This window comes from Cotesia glomerata, linkage group LG6 (assembly GCF_020080835.1).
Source record: "Cotesia glomerata isolate CgM1 linkage group LG6, MPM_Cglom_v2.3, whole genome shotgun sequence".
In the NCBI taxonomy this organism is placed as follows: domain Eukaryota; kingdom Metazoa; phylum Arthropoda; class Insecta; order Hymenoptera; family Braconidae; genus Cotesia; species Cotesia glomerata.
Window position 1 is genome coordinate 3,141,170 of NC_058163.1, and position 18,477 is coordinate 3,159,646.

At 28.8% G+C, this 18,477-nt stretch overlaps 1 protein-coding gene across 4 annotated transcripts in view; it reads right to left on the reverse strand.

Annotated features, from left to right (window-relative positions):
- Positions 1 to 1,789: 1,789 nt before the first annotated feature.
- The window catches only part of LOC123268140 (monocarboxylate transporter 12), a 43,813-nt gene continuing 27,125 nt past the window's right edge, over positions 1,790 to 18,477 (reverse strand). For all 4 annotated transcript variants that reach the window (XM_044733007.1, XM_044733010.1, XM_044733008.1 and 1 more), the window contains 6 exons: positions 10,818 to 11,317; positions 8,891 to 9,128; positions 8,616 to 8,791; positions 7,650 to 7,872; positions 7,297 to 7,544; positions 1,790 to 2,179 (listed from right to left, as the gene is read on the reverse strand). In XM_044733007.1, coding sequence (XP_044588942.1) covers positions 2,030 to 2,179; positions 7,297 to 7,544; positions 7,650 to 7,872; positions 8,616 to 8,791; positions 8,891 to 9,128; positions 10,818 to 11,317 — 1,535 coding nt within the window. In that variant the 3' untranslated portion in view covers positions 1,790 to 2,029. The remainder of the gene's footprint in view (positions 2,180 to 7,296; positions 7,545 to 7,649; positions 7,873 to 8,615; positions 8,792 to 8,890; positions 9,129 to 10,817; positions 11,318 to 18,477) is intronic.

Here is an 18,477-nt window from a genome sequence, read left to right on the forward strand (position 1 = left end):
GCTTTTTTTCACAGTTTTGTAGTCCTAAAAAAAATAGAAAAATGAAAATTTTGATTTAGTTGGAGCTGATGCATTAGCTACTACTATGTAGAATATGTGGTTTAAATTTCATTAAGATCCGGTCAGTGGTTCCGGAGATATCATCTACGTAAACCAGAAAAACATAGTTCTAAGATAAACGCGTTTAAAGTTTTTTTAATTAAAAAATAATCTTACCTAAAGTTAGCCAGCGACGCCGGTACTATACAAAATTCCTCCAGCCTTTTCAAAAATTTTATTTTCTTCCACTTGAACATCCACATAAGCCTCGCAAAATAATGTAGTTACAGTGGTCCGATCACTTAAAAATTTAAACACAATTCTTTTAGATATACTCTCGAAAACTGTAAAAAAAAAATTTTTTTTCAAAAGTTACAAACCAGAATGATCCTTCAATAATTTTTATGATCTACTTGCGTAAATTTTATTCAAAAAATAATACTAGCAAGAGACTTAAAAAGACCAATAATTTAGAGCAAATTATACAAGACGTAGAGAACTTTAAAATTTAATTATCGTAAAATTTGTTACTTCTAAACTGAGAGAAAAAATTTCTTCTGAAGAAAATTACAAGAAATAAATTTGTTGGAAATTTTAAATAATTTCATTTTTTATCTGAAATCAAAATTGTCCTCACAGTAATTTTCTTCTTGAAAAAAATTTTTCTAGATTTAGGAAAAAACAATTTTGGATGATTCTCAAATTTTTTCAAAGGTTACAAACCAGGATCCTTCAATAAAATCCTCAATTAAATCTTAATTATAATAATTTACATCTAATAAAATTAATATAAAAAAAAAGAATAAGGTTAAAAAAAATTACACCTCAATAAAAATTCATAATTCATTTTTATATATATATATATATCAATTTCGATAAACATAGTAGTATATTTTCTTGATCACCGTCATCTCTTTAATTAATTAATCTTTTTTGTACCATATCATATATATCATAATTAACATATGCACAAAACAGCGTGCGATGCGCGTAGGCAATAGATTTCTTCTTTATTATTATATTATTCATTAAAATTACTCATTATTATTATTATTTATTATTATTATTCATATATTCATATATATTTATCTAGATCAATTAATCCTTCGCGCTAAGTGCAATGCACAGAAATACTTTTATTATTATTATCAATTATTAATTATTAATAAATCATAATAATTATTTAAAGACACACGCACACATACAAGCTTATATTTTATACAAAAAATACACACATGTGCGCACACAATTAAAACAAATAAAAGAGCGATTGATTTTTAAAATTAATTTAACGTAAATGCCTATGGCACCTTTTTTCATTAATTAATTAATTAATTAATTAATTAATTAATTAATTAATTAATTAATCAATTTATTATTATAAAGCTTAATAAATATTAAAGTAGATATAAATAAGTACAAATTAACTGATGCGGATTAATAAAATTATTTTTTTTATTAATCCATTATTTTTTATATTAATTAATGTTTATTTAATTAATTAATATTAATATTAAGTCACATAATAAAATATATATAAGAAAGATGCGTCTATTGCTAATGAACTATACTATTTTAATTAATTTATTATTTACAAATATTCCGCAACAGTTAATTAATAATGTACTAATATGTACACACAATAATTGAAATAAAATGATTAATCACTATTGATAAGAAAGCTTAGAGGAAAAATATATATTTATATATTTTTAAAAAAATTCTTCTCGTGATTGTTAATTATTATTTTTTTTTTTTTTTTTTTTTTCATTACTCTAAGTACAATTAAATCAACGATATGCAATTGCATAAGCGCATCATGTTAATTTTTCAATTTTAAATATACTGCTGATTGATACTGATTGTTTTACAATTATAATTTTAACTCGCTAATTAAGTAATGAGCAAAGAAATAATATTGTGCTATTTTTGATTAGTTAATTAAGTATTTAGAAAATATTATTATAAGGGCTTTTGATAAATAAATTGTTTATAAAACTGACTCTATTTGCTTTATTTCTTTTTCAGGCGGGTCCGATGGGGAAGGCGCTGTTTCTATTATTTCTGGTATGTCGTCTTCATTTTCTTCTTCTATGTCTTCATCTATTGGAGTTAGGGCGTCCATTACCACTGGCGGGGCCTGTAATTTTTTTTTACAAATTTTAATAATTTATCCTTTTATTTTTTTAGTTAAAATTAACCTACCGTCGCATAAAGAAATTTAATTACGGAAATTTGGTTATATTACAACATTGAAATTTGTATTTATGTTAATTTTATCTAAACTGTTTAATATTTAGACCCTTTACTTTATTATAATTAACATTTATTGGCATTAAGCTTCATCATTATAAATATTAATATTAATATTTAATTATCAAGTCAAAATTGAATTTGCAAATACATTTTTATCAGAGATGATTGGTCGATTATAAAATTTTTCAAGTCTTTGAATTTTTTTGACCTACCAGCTAAATTTTTAATAATTTTTAAATCTACTTTTTTTCAGGGCAGAAGAAGTAGACGCATGTCTTAAACTATGTGAAGAAAAATTATTACCAATACAACCTTGTAAGAAAACTCGAATCCATCTACTCACAGTGTCTTTTGAAGCAATCTTGTGAGGCTTAACATTTTTTAAAAAATAATTAACTGGATTTTTAACCAGTAAAGAAGTTTTTTTCAAGTAATACTCTAAAGTTGATACAACACATAAATTAAAATTATTATGATATTTAGGTAATAATATTAAAGGTTGTAAAGCACCTTGCTTAGAAGTTTTAATTTTATCCAGGATTTCAATTTCATAATTATCATTATTTTTATTAATATTAGATCTTTTGATAGAAGCAATTGTTTGTACTCGGTGTGCAGTGACTAAAGCTAGTAAAACAGATAATTTAGTTGTAAGTTGAGGAAGATCAAGTTCAATTAAAGCTTCCAATTTTTTTAATATTGGATCTAAACTACAGATTCGGTCATAACGAAGTTAAGCAGGCTTAATATTATATGCACCTTTCAAAATACGGAAAACTAAAGGATTTTTCCCTATACACTGATAAAAGGATTTGTTTATAGTTAAAAATATTTGTTAATATTTAACAAATCATTTATTAGAGAACACTTTTTAGTCCTTAACAAATATTTCTTAGTATTTAAAAAGATTTATTAATATTTAATAAATGAATATCAGATTTATTAAATACAAACAAATCGTTTTAAATACTAAGAAATATTTGTTTGATACTAAAAAATGGTCTCTAATAAATGATTTGTTAACTATTAACAAATATTTTTTTAATACAAATAAATCCTTCTATCAGTGTATTAATAACGCAGATAAGTGACAGGGCAGAACAAACAGTGTTAAAAGTACTGTAGTTAACACCCTCATTAAATTTATGTGCAAAGGCACTTTTTAATTTCATGAGTGAAGTTATAATTTTTAGAAAAAATAATGTCTCTATGTTAAATATTTAATACTTTTGCCTGAAGACAAACTCAGCTCTTGTTTTATTTTTGCTTTGTTATGTTCTGATGTGTCGTTTTATACATAACTGTGATAACAATTCTAATTACTTTATTTTTATTTTTATTTTCTTTTTTAACTTCCCGCTAAGAAAATTGAAAATTTTCAAAAATCGGGAAGTTATTTTCACCCCGTTTTTTGAAAATCGAGTTTTCATCAGATCTCGACATTTTGAGGTCCTAGGAAGCTTTTCTGACTATTTCCGCGGTGATGTCACCGTGTGTGTGTGTGTGTGTGTGTGTGTGTGTGTGTGTGTGTGTGTGTGTGTGTGTGTGTGTGTGTGTGTGTGTGTGTGTGTAAATCTCTCATAACTTTTGAATGGATCATCCGATTCGATCGGAATAAGCGGCGTTCTGAAGAGTTCTTTTGCTCTTAGAATTTTAATACTAATTTACAGAATTTGAGTCGATCAATTTTGAGAAATCTCAAAAATAAAATTTCCAAAAATTCGTTTTTTTGAAATATCTTTTAAACGGCTAAACCGATTAATTCCAAAAACTAATCAGCTCTTAACCTCAAAAAACTACGTCGATTTCCACCAACCCGGTCAAAATCGTTTGATTTGTGCGTGAGATATCGTTGTCGAAAAAAATTGAAAAAAATGTTTTTTTCAGAATTTCTATGAAATTTTTAGTCTGGCCAGTTTACGCTCAAAGATTTTGCAAAGAACTCAATAAACTGCGTTGAATGCCGTAAGCCGCAAGAAAATCGGTTAATTCATTCAAAAGTTATTGCGGTTTGAAAATTCAAAAAATAGTGTTCTATAAAACTGCTATTAGCCTTTTGAGCTCGAAGAGCTCAAAAGCACAGAACAGCGATTTATTTGAGCTCGGAGAGCTCAAAATTACACAAAAATTCTATTTTTGAGCTCGAAGAGCTTAAAAAATAAGTGAATTGTTGAGCACTTAGGTATGGAGGTAGCGGGAAGTTGCAGGGATGGCCGGTAGGGTCAACCGTTTTCCTAATTTTTTTTTTAACCGGATCTATTTGTACCGTGTATCAAGGAGAAACTCCTAAAAACGCACGTAAATTTTAATGAATTAATAATAATTAAATTTATGTGTTAAAAACAAATAATATCATTTTTTTGAGGATGAAAAACATTAATAGCTTTCAAGCAACAATAAGAAGCCCAATCCTTGATTGGTTTAGAATATTGTCGTAGAGTAGAACTTGAAATCGAATTAATAATTAAAATAATAAATTTCCTGATGCAAAAGTGAAAGAAAGGATTACGAAATTGAACATCACTTAAATTTTAATTCTTAACCCAGTCAAGAAAGGTACAACAAAATCAATGAAGATTTGTTGCCCAAAAATATGTTAAAAGCTTGAATAATTACTCTTAGAAAAAGAGTCATTGCCAGAAAAGTCATTTGACTTCTTTGATGCTTTTTCGATATCAATTAATTCTTGATATTTCTTTAGCTTCTTCTCAAGTTCGTCAAGAGAAAGACAGCTTTCGATTTTACGTTTATTATTCATTTTAAAATGAAAAAATAATCAGGATTAATAAATTCAGTTGTTTACTTAAAGCGCACAAAAAACGTAATCTATATATATATAGGAGACTTTCTATAGATATAGATAGTCACTCATCACGATATCTCTGGAACTATAAGACCTAGAGACTTGAAATTTGGCAGGAATATTCCTTTTGCCAAGTAGAGGTCAGCTAAGAACGGATTTCACGAAATTCCACCCACAAGGGGGGTTGCGGGGGTGTTTACGAAAAAAAATTCATATTTTTCAATTATGGCTTTTAATAGTTCAAAACTTGGTCAGAATGTTTCAAATTACATTTAGAAATTTTTTAAAAACGAATTCTGTGACATTCCACCCCCCTGGCATGCCCGTGCGTGGGCGTCAAATTAAGAAAAAATTCGTAAATTTCAATCTATAGCTATTAATACTTTGAAGCATGGCCAGAATGCTTTTTTGGCGTTTTTGAGCTGTTAAGAATAAATTTCATTAAATTTTACCCCCACATGTCCGTGCGTGGGCGTAAAATTAAAAGAAATTGTACCTTTTAATCTATAGCAGCTAAAGGATTGAAACTTGGCCAGATTTATTTTTTTTGAGTTTTTGAGTTGTAAAGAATGAATTTTATGAAATGCCACCCTCACAAATCCTTGCGTGGGCGTCAATTAAAAAATTATAAAATTCAATTCCTAAAGGATAATAAGAAGGCATTAAATATAAAAAAAATTAAAAATTTTTATATAAGGTAAAAGCCCTAATAGATGATCATGTACCATTATATGATCACTCTATGTATTTGTATACCTATATTTGTGAATATAGATATACAAATACACGGAGTGATCATATACTGGTACGTGATCATCTATCGGAGCTTTTACCTTAATAGCTTAGAACATATTTTGTTGTTACATTTATAAAAAACGCCATTCGGCCATACCCGACATGGATAGGTAGATTTCTTGTTTGAATATTGAAAAAAAAACACGTTATTAAAAGGCAAAAATGTCCTAAAATTTATTTTTTATTATATTTTTGCAAATAATGATATGAGACCGACTACAACCAATAGATATTCAAAGACATCTTCCTAAAAAATAGGATTTGTAACAGACGAAAGTCATTTGATGATAATAGCTAAAAATTAATTTATTTTTGATTTTTTTTTAATTTTCCAAACTCCGAAATAAATTGAAAAAAGTATCAAAAGGTAACGAATAATAGCTCAAATCGAAGATAATTATGTGAATTTTGACATAAAGTTGATAAATTCAAGCTATCTTTTATGGCTTAAAAATTATTTAAAGAAAAAGGGCTGAAATACGTTCATTGAAAAATTTTTGAAAATTTTCAAATTCACGGAATTAATTAAAAAAATCATCAAAACTAGACAAATAATAGTTTAAATTGAAGGTTATTAAATGAAATTTAAGATAAATTTGATAGATTTTATCTATTTTTTACATCTGGAAGATTATTTTCATAAAAAATACAAAATTCAAAATTTTTTGAAAATGAAAAAAATTTTCAAACACCCACAACTCGTAAACTAACCGGCCGATTTTGCTCATCTTTGAACTTGATCTTGGTATTGATCCACAGAATAAGCCCACAAAATTTCATAAAGATCGGTTGAGAACTGTGGGCGCAATCCTGCTGACATGGCGCGTTATATCACATATATATATATATATATATATACATATATATATATATATATATATATATATATATATATATATATATATATACATACATAAATACATATATAAACTTTTGAGCCAATGCCATTTTTCGATATTACTCGATAAAATAAAACATATTATGATAAAATTTTCCTAAAATTACAACATGAGACCGGCTACAATAGTTATATTTCTATAGAAATCTACCTAAAAATACAGATCCCAATATTCTTTGTTTTTTGCTCAAAATTAATATTTTGACTGGTCTTTTGAAGACCGGTATTTTGAATAATACAAAATTAATATTTTTCGCGCCTGGCGTATATTGTACGCCACGCAAAGCGGGCGGGTAACGGCTAGTGACTAATAAACAAGGCAGTTGCTAAGATGACGCTTTGCTTTTGTTTATGCTAAAATATGTGGTGTGAATAGCGTACATGAACGGTATTACAGAGTGATCCTGAGAACGAAGCTTGAGTTATAATTAAGTAATTAAATTTAATACTAAAAATTTTTGTGCGACGGAAGGTTAATAAAAACTAATTAAAGTTAGAAAATTACCTGTGGCGTAGTGCAACGCTTAAGAGCTGGCGCCATAAAACTAGTGACAGTACTAATAAGAAAGAAGAAAGCTGCCATGAAAAATGGAATACTATAACTTCCAGTGGCGTCATAAACGCTTCCAGCTATTGGAGCACCCATAATCGCCGCAGCGCCACGGAACAATATTAATAACCCAAATGCATTGGTTAATTTATCTAACCCTAGTAAGTCCACCAGGATAATTGACGTCAGCGAAATGTAACCAGCTGAAGAATAAAAATATGTGAATTAATTTTTTATTGAATTAATTCATTAGTAAGATTAAGATAGTTAATTTAATTAATTAATACAAAATTAATTTATATACTTACATATAGCAGTACCAAAAAATGTCGCCATTATTATATACGAAGTATAAGATTCACAAAATGGCGTCATTGCTACTGACAATGTTGACACTAACAGGCAAATATTGTTCAACAATAACGAATTAACTTGTGGAAAATCGGCAACAAACCCACAAATTACACGTCCCACGGTATTTGTAATACCGATAATCGATAATAAAAATGGCGCTTGTTGGTGATCGACTCCCTGTTATAATAAAAAAAATCATTAAACTAATTATTTACTTCTAACATTACTTTTATACAGTGAAAAAAAATTATTTTCTTGATTCAAAAAAAATTTTTTTTATGTATACACTGAGAAAAAATTTATTTTAAAAAAAATGAGAAATTTTATAAGAAATTAATATATTGAAAATTCTTAAACAATTTTATTTTTTACTTGAAGAAATAAAAAAATTTTCTTTCATTAACTTTTTTGTTGATAAAAATATTTTCCAAATTTAAAGAAAAAAAAATTTGCAAGCAGTCTATTTAAAATTTTTTTTTACATTTAAAGAAAATTTTTTTTTTAACAAGAAAGTTATTAAAAGAAAAATTCATTTTTCTTCTTTTAATTTTTAATTCAATTTTTTTTTACCAAATAAATTTGTGCCATAATTTATTTTTTTAAATTATTAAATATCTGTTAAATAAATTTAAATAATTTTTTTTCTCAGTGCACACGGAATGAACAAGATGATACTGAATATCATCTCAGATTATATTGAGTGAAAAAAATTCAGATAGTAGCTTGTGTAATCCAGATAACAATGAGTATAATCCAAATTACAATAAGTATAATCCAGATATCACACAGTATAATCTTGATTTTTTTAGCTGCTATCTGAAAATTTTTTTCACCACAGATATCACTGAGTATAATCTGGGATGATATTCAGTGTCATCTTTTTCTTTCCGTGTAGATCAACAAAAAATTAATTTACTTACATCTTTAATCGCTGAATCAACCAAATAAAAAAATGGTACATATAAACCAGCCATACCGAACACATTACTTATTCCGATTAATAAAAATACAGGATTTCTTAACAGTGACATATCTAACATTGTTCCTAAGGCCTCTTTAAATGATTCTGGTAATTCAAGACACGGGCATAGTGACTCTGCAACAGTAATTATTAAGCGTTAAACATCCATTATTCGTGGCATAAGTGATTAGTGTACTTATTAAGGTAATTAGTTACGGTAGGTTAAATACTCACGTTCGGGACCTTTTTCCATGTCGCCGTCACGCGCGTCACCGCGGACGGATTTGGGAAGTGAAATAACGGACTGACGGTAATTAGCTATTGATTTTTGACTCTGGTACTCGGGTAAATTGACTATACTACCGCTGTAGAAAATATCCTTACGTGATAGAGGACGAATTATTGCGGGTTTTGGCTTACTAGATTTATTGATACTAGATTTACTGGTTGTGAAGGTTATACTCTCGCCATCCTGAAAAAAAATTGATAAATAATAATTAAATAAAGGGATAATTCTGGTTTGTAACTTTTGAAAAAATTTGAGAATTTTCATCCAAAATTGTTTTAAATCTAGAAAAATTTTTTTCAAGAAGAAAAGTTAAGAGGAAAATTTTGATTTCAAATAAAAAAAAAACTTATTGAAAATTCCCAACAATTTAATTTCTTGTAATTTTCTTCGGAAGAAATTTTTTCCCTCAGTTTAGAAGTAACAAATTTTACGATAATTAAATTTTAAAGTTCTCTACGTCTTGTATAATTTGCTTTAAAATATTGGTCTCTTTAAGTCTCTAGCTAGTATTATTTTTTGAATAAAATTTACGCAAGTAGATCATAAAAATTATTAAAGGATCATTCTGGTTTGTAACTTTTGAAAAAAAATTTTTTTTTTACATTTTTCGAAAGTATATCTAAAAGTATTGTGTTTAAATTTTTAAGTGATCGGACCACTGTAACTACATTATTTTGCGAGGTTTATGTGGATGTTCGAGTGGAAGAAAATAAAATTTTTAAAAAGGCTGGAGGAATTTTGTATGGTACCGGCATCGCTGGCTGACTTTAGGTAAGATTTTTTTTTAATTAAAAAAACTTTAAACGCGTTTATCTCAGAACTATGTTTATCTGGTTTACGTAGATGATATCTCCGGAACCACTGACCCGATCTTAATGAGATTCAAACCACATATTCTACATAGCAGTAGCTATTGCATCAGCTCTAACCAAATCAAAATTTTCATTTTTCTATTTTTTTAGGACTACAAAACTGTGAAAAAAAGCCTCAATTTTCAGTTTTTTTAAAAATCTCTTTATTATTTATCAATAAATACTAATCTCCGTAGCTGATGCGAGCTACCTATATATTGAAGGTAAATAATTTTGGTTTTAGTATTTTAGATGAGCCGCTATCAAGTTATCACGTACGTGAGCTTTATACCAACGTTTTGTCAGAGCTCCGTTCACCCGTTGTTTATTCATATAAAAAATATCTAAAAAATAAAGTTAGATATTTTTAGTGTTATTCAAGAGTACGTGTTGAGCTGAATAAATTTTATATCAATATCTATAATAATTTCTGTGTAAAAAATTAATGAATATTGCTTTTTTTTCGAGCGCTGGAACCAGAATTATTCCTTTTTTTCTAAAAATTCGCTCTGTATTGATCTAAAAATTTATATCTTTCCAATTTTATCTTCAATATTTAAAATTCTATTAATATTCTACCAAAAATTGCTCTAATTTCCTTCAAAATACCTCTTTCTACCTAAAACTCAATCCTAACCAAAAAAATTTCCCATTTCCCCGGGGAATCCCAGAGCCGAGCGCCATCTCCCCGAAACTTTTCCAACTACCTCAATCTCCCAATAATAACCCGTATTTACCCTCCAAGCGGAAAAAACTGAAAATAAAACTTCCACTATCTTTTTTTTTTTTAATTCCACGATTGTATAATAATTAGCATTTATAAATCAATTATTAATTATTAATATTCTAAAAAATAAAGTTAAATATTTTTACTGTTATTCAAGAGTGTTATTGAGTTGAATAAATTTTATATTAATATCTATACTCGTTTCTGTGTAAAATAATAATGAATATTGCTTTTTTTCGAGCACTGGAACCAGAATGATCCGTTAAATTAATATCAGTACTAAATATTACTCACATCAGCCTCCATATTGTTGTTCCTGGATCCCAACATGCTGCTAGCAGACAATCTTAAATGCAAGCTTTTCCTGATATCTCCATTACTATTCAAAGTATTCCTGGAGTTCTTAATGGCACTCAAACTGGGCTTGTAGCGTTCCCCAGTGCTAGTCTTACGGATCCGATCGAAAAATGGCACCGAGCCGTTTTTGGGAAGTCCCTGAACGTGAGTAGTAAACGCCGGCTGGGAAGCGTTCCGCGGTATGATCGGTTTGTTGAATTCCGTCTCTGGCTTGTCTGTTTTGTCTGTTTTGTCCACCGATATTACAGAATCTTTGGTATTAGCTGTTTCATCTATAGACTTTTTACTCTTGGACTTAATTATTGGGTTTTTGAGATCTAGGCTGCCACTCTTGCTAGTGGCGCCACTGGAGTGTTCCTGGACCTTAACCTCGGAAATTGTCGGTAAGGTTGGAACAGTCGGTACTGGTGTTAACGGTGTTCCTGAATTGTAGTAACCTAAAAATATTAATAATTAATTGTAAAGTATCCAGTAGTTGATCAGGTTCAAAGTAAAAAGTACTTGACTCCACTTTTAATATATAAAGATGTAATTATTAGTTCAAATTAGTGATTTTCATGAAAATATAAACAATTTTAGATTGAAGCGCAAAATAACAAAGATAAATGAATATTTATATTTTGGGGTTTTTAAGATACACTATCAAAAGAGTAGTAGTTGAACAATCAATTCTGACAAGCCGCAGTAGTTGAATACTTCGGGAGCAGTAGTTGAACTATTAAAATATATGGCAATAGGCACACCAAAAATATTCCACGTTTTATTGAAATATCCAAAGATTCATAACATATTGTTGATTAATATTTAAAATAATAGTATGAATATTTAATATGTTCATTTAAAAATGAGAAATATTTTTATTTGATTTTTTAATTACATTTTTTATGAATGATAAAGCAAATTTTCAATTATAAATAAAAAAAACTCAATTCAAAACGTTCAATAATTTTTAACTACACTAATTTTTAGCTATAAAACTTATTTAATTTGCAGTACCCGAGTAAAAATGAAATTATTATTTTTTACGGAAAAATAATAAATTTCGTTCGACCGCCGCACCACCGCTGCACGACCGCCGTTTGGTGGACTATTACGCCGCACGCTAAAAATTTACTCCCCCTAGCATCGCCGCACTACCGCTGCACCACCGCCGCACCAATGCTAAATCATACCTACAATTTCACAAAAAATGGTATCATAATTGATTTATCACGCAATAATTAATTAATAAATAATGCGACTAGAAATCTTTATGTAAGACCTATTGATCAACCTCCTTTTAATCGAATGCCTAATATTAAAAAAAAAATTTTTTTTTAAATCAGGCCAAAGCACCGCGAAATTATTGATTTTTTTAGTCGTATTGTTGATGTAGATTTTTAATTTCGTCCTCGGGTTGCACAGAAGCGGTACGCCTATTGAAATACTCTGAAAGAATTTTAAAAATTGAACTGTGATGGGATTCGAACCTGGATCGTCTGCATGGAAGTCTCGAACATTGCCAACTGCACTGCAAGCCATACTTAACTTAAAAAATTTAGTTAAGCTATTTGAATGATCAACGAATATATTATTTCAATATATATACCATCAAACAGTGGTATGGTGCGGCGGTGGTGCAGCGGTGGTGCGGCGGTCGAACGAAATTTATTATTTTTTCGTAAAAATTAATAATTTTATTTTTATCCGGGCGCGTCACAGCTGTAGTGCGGCGGTGGTGCAGCGGTGGTGCGGCGAATAGAAATTTATTTACTTGTCACGGCGCTGGTGCGGCGGTAGTGCGGCGAATAGATAAATTCTTTACTTGTCACGGCGGTGGTGCGGCGGTGATACGGCACTTGTAAAATAACCAAAATTTTCACGGCTGTAGTGCAGCGGTGGTGCGGCGCTTAAAAAGCCGTGCAGCGGTGTTGCGGTGGTGGTGCGGCGGAATTCTGTTTTTACTCGGGTAATTAATATAAATCACAATGCTGATCACTAGTCTATAAACCTATTAGAGATTAGAGTGCTGTTAAAATTATACGGTGGTACAATTTTTTTTACTAACAATGATGATATACCGTTTTTTGTACTGATTGTTCGGTTTACGGTTTAGTACCTTTTTCATAAAAAAAATAGCACCTATCGGCTATTGTCGACATGTCAACTTTTAAGTTAGCAAAAATATAATTATTTTGATTTATAATTAAAAAAACTTACAGAAATCAATTACTGTATCATCGAATAATTATAACATGCGCATATTACTAATAATAAATATACGGATTTCGTATTACAACAATTCGAAAAGTCTGTTCAAGTACTGGTCCCATTTTTATAAGTGTTCAAGTACTGGATACTTAACTTTATACCCATTGAAAATTTTTTCTTAGTCTCCTAACTATATAAATTAATTTTTGACATTGAACCACATTGACATTTACAAAACAAAAAAAGGCCATTCGGCAACCGAAATGGAAGTAGATTTCATCATGAATAGAAAAAAAAATATAACGAGGATTGTATACAAAACTAGGGTTTTTAACTTCTATGCAATCGACAAAAGTATATATCAACGGAAAAATTTTAAAACCAGTGCAATAGCAAATTTCATAATTGGCATAGCGGAATAGGATATAATTTTAAGACTAGACATATGATGTGGTACTCAAATTGAAGCTTATTTAAAGAGCTTTGAGATGCAATTTACAGAAATTCAATAAGTTATCCCATTCCAAAGTTATTCGGGTTAAAAAGTGAAAAAATATGAATTTTTATAATTTTGAAAATTTTAAAATCCTGGCATTTCTAAAAAATTTTACGACTACACATATGATATAGTACTCAAATTGAAGCTTATTTAAAGAGCTTTCAGATGCATTTTATAGAATTTCAATAAGTTATCCCATTTAAAAGTTATTCGAGTAAGAAAGTGAAGAAATATGAATTTTTATGATTTTCAAAATTTTGAAATCCTGGTATTTCTAAATTACTTGACCGATCCACAGATTCGGTAGAATCTGGCGCCAAGTTCCGTTCAAATCTGTTGTAAACGGAGCACCAGACTACCGAGTGTGTTTACTGTAAGCAGAACGGTATTTCGAGGTTGCAAAATTTTATTTAATTCTACGGTACTTCTTGTTCCTAAATTTCATATTATAACAGTAATTCATAATTTATTTTACTGATATCAATTAATTATATTCAATTATAACAATTAATCTACTTGAAATTATTAAATTTTATCAGCACAAACTATAGCAAGCTCAAAAATTTCGATCCTGACTTTTTTTCGATGTAAAAAGTGACATGCCACAGACTAAGTAATTCGAGAATGCATGGTAATAGTCCAATAGATGGGAAACTACAGTTAAAAAAATAAATTTCACAGCTTGCATCTACACCCGCCAGGGTGCGCTGCAATTATTTTTACATAAACTGTAGCTTCAAGGGGATAGTTTGCTATAAAAAATGCAGCCAACTTGAGATTTAAGTTAGTACCAATTGCAAATTTTTATTATAATTACAAAAATACTGAAATCCGAACAAAAACAGTTTCACTGTAAAAATTGCGCCAAGTCCACGTTCAGAAGACTATTAATAAAAAAAAATTGATTTTATTATATACAAAAAGATATAAAATATAAAAACTAAAAATCCAAGTAACCGATATGATTGTATATGATTTTCGGAAATTAAAAAATTTTGTTGTAAATTTAAAAATTAAGAAAAAATTTTGGAACGTACTTGGTGTGCGTCATTGTGTATTTCAATTTTTTAAAGTCCTAGTAAATAGATTTTACGAATTTCATTAAAAGTAAAATATTTTGCAACCACGCACACTAAATACGTTCCAAAATTTTTTTCTTAATTTTTAAATTTACAACAAAATTTTCTTTAATTTCCGAAAATCATATACAATCATATCGGTTACTTGATTTTTAATTTTTATTTTATATCTTTTGTAAAGAAATAAAAATTTTTTTTTTTTTAATAGTTTTATGAACGTGGACTTGGCGCGATTTTTACAGTGAAACTGTTTTTGTTCGGATTAAAATCATCTTTGAACTTGACTTTAGTATTTATCTGTAGAATAAGTATCTTGAGTTTGGTAGAGATCTGTTGTAAATTGACGACGCTATCGTCGTGACAAGCCGCGTTATATCCGATGTATATATACACATAAACTTTTGAACCATATACATTTTCCGACTCAGCTCGACGAGTATAGTCGAAATATAGCAAAATTTTTTAAAAGTTCCGTCATGAGGACCTATGCAATAATTAGATTTCTATGAAATCTACTAATAAATAAATAAATAAACAAATTTTGTTTAACGCGAAATTCTAATCTATTTAAAATTACTCCGAAAATTTATCATAATAAATTAACTAATGCTGAAAAGCATATGAAATATTGAAAAAACACAATTTTAGGTCTTGACCTTTCCAATGATACTAAATTTAATTAAAAAAATTTATTTTATCATATAAATACGCCGGAGACAAAATTTTCCTTATTTTATTAATTAAATCGTGATCGTCGATTACTGTTAATTTCATGCGAGTTCTATAAGGCTCTGTGTCTTATGCGGCATGGTCTGTTTGGAGATAAGTTGGAGCTGAGAACAAAGATTGCTATGCGGCGAGATTTAAGCAAGACTGATACGCTAAAAGTGCCTTTTGCGAGAACAACGGCGTATTAGCGTTCGTTTATTGTAACTGGTTGTAATTTTTGGAACTCGCTTCCGATCAAGGTCACATCAGCTGCCACATTAGAGGAATTTCGCAATGTTTGTTTTCGGTTCTTGCAGCACTTAGAGCAATCCAATGAGCATGATTAAGAGTGAATTTTGAAATATGCGGTTTGATGATGGAAGTTGGAAATGCCCTATAGTTATTATTATTATTGCTGCTATTATTATTTTCATTAGCTATTATTCTTTTAATTTGTTATTATTATTATTAGTTTACTATATTAAATACTGTTGTCAGTGCGTTTCATTATATCTATCTTTGTAACTATAACTACCTTTGTAATTTGTATAAAAAATATGGTCACAGGGAGCTAAGCTCCATGACTGAGAAATAAAAAATAGTATATTACACACCTAGGGAAGTAAAGTAAGAAATGTCTCAGATCACATGTAATTGTTGGCCGAGGCGAAGCCGAGGTCAACAAACATGTGATCTGAGGCTTTCTTATTTACTTCCCGTGGAGTGTATACTATTTTTTTGTCCGACGAAGGCGGAAAGCGGCAACTTAGTTTAGCGCAGCGGGACGAAAGTTGTCACTTTCCGCCCGGAGGGCAAAAAATAAATAAATATAGATTATAATAGCGTATAAAAACTCTATCAAACCACTTTTTACTGTACAAGAACGAATTCTAAAAAAAATTAGAGTAGAGTACAAATATATATTAAATATTAAACAGCAATATGTACTTTGTAGTTTGACTAAATTCTTTAGTACGTGCTTATATAAATATAATAATTATGAAGGTAGATCTAGGTACAAAATAATCCAAGGACCTAAAATAACGAAGACTAAATTTCAAAGCAGTCTATTGTATACTGCAATTGAATATTTTAATAAGCTACCGAATGAAATAAAGAATACACATACATTTACTAAAAAAACTAAAAATAATATTAAAATATGGTTGACGTCCAGTCAGAAACAACTAGCAACCGAATAAAAGAAATGTCACTTGCGCTAGTCGTAATAATAGTATTTAAGGTAGTACCCTCGCGACTTCCGTCGTCAAAAGTTTGTGCTAGAGTGTATGGTACATATACTTTAGAGTCATTATTGACAAGCCTAAAACTTTTTGCTGTTTATGTACTTATTTTAGCCAATCACAAACGAGAAACTGATCGTTTGAAAAGTCTGGCAACACTGCGTGAGCGTTAACCCTCACAGTTTTGGAAATGCCGTAAAGATTCGGTATTTATACGATATAAATGCTGTATTTTTACCGTAATACTTCAGTTATTTTAGCCAGTTTTTTTGTCGAATTATTATGAAAAAATTACGAAATAAATTCAGAATATTTATGGCAATACAATAGAAAAGTTACGGTATATTTACAGCATTTAAACCGTAAATATACCGCATATTTACTGTATATCTGTCGCATTATTGCAGCAAAAAACCGGAAAAAGAAGATCCCTACTTTCTATTACCGGCAAAATACCAAAAATATGCTGCTTTACTACTATCATTCAATAGCTTGAAATTTTTTTATAATATTATAAATTATCGTGAATTATTTTCAAGAGGTTGATAAACTAATTTCTCGATTGTTATTATTATTAATAATTTTTTTTAGTCTAGACCGGGATTCGAACTCAGATCATTTAGTTACGCGCCGAAGGCTCTACCAGTTGAGCTATCAGAGACACTATCCATACTTAATTACTCAGTCACCTAATAAGACTCACCGAGTAATAAACACAGCCGTCCATCTTACGGTAGAAAGCATTATATCTTTAATTATATCAGTATAAACGCGGCAAAATTATAGTATATCTTTGGTATTTTTACCGTAGAAATACGATTTTATTATTTTAAAATTATAGTTATATTATAGTTAATACATAGATTTTTTACGGTAAAAGTTCTAGAGTTTTACAGTAATTTTATAGTATTATTTCTGAACTTTGCAGCAAAAGTACGGTAGAAATGCTGCATAACTATAGTAAAAAAACTGGCCAAAATGACCACAGAAATATCGTATTATTTCAGAATTATAACGGTAAATTTACAGTAAACGCATTAATACCGAAAATTTACGGTATTTCAAAAACCGCGAGGGAAGATATTTTATAGTGGTTATACTGTAGTGTTTTGGACTAACTGTAGATTAACCTCTGTTTTGACACATGCGTTTATTTATTTATTTACATACATTTATTCGGAAATATAATTACAATGTCTGAAAAATTGACTTATAAAGGACGATTCATAAAAAAAAGTCCTTGAAAAACGACAGAAATCACTAGCAAATATGCAAATAACAAATAGAAAAAAAATAATTGACAATATTGTTTTGTTTTTTCAGAAAAACCAGTAATTGAATTTTTATGTTGATGTATTTACGGATTTTAAATTTTAGTATTTTTTTTATTATTTCATCTGACTATTATTTTTATAACTTATGAAAGATTAATATATATTATTATATTCAACTTATTAACTTTTTGAATTTTTATAAATATAGAAAAATACTTATTTTCATAAAATAATCATTGTTACTTTTTTTTTTAAATAAATAAAATTAATAACTATAATGTTACACTTAAAGTAAATTAAACTTTTCAAATTTTTCAGCGCATGCGCGTCTCATATTTTTTTCGCGGCTCACAAAACTTGCGTTGTTGCCACAGTTTTATTAACGTATCCCCTCCTCGGCTAAAGTCTGGTAAATTTTTCATTACTTATTAATAAATCTCTCTGAAACTGTGTGGTAATTATCAATGAAATTATTTTTAAAAAATTGTTTAGTTGTTAGTTAATGTTACTCTAGTTTTTTAAAAGAATCCTAAGAAAAGTTTCTGAGATATAAAAATGTTTGTAGGTAAACTTTTCGATATCCCGTATACCGCAATGTAAAAG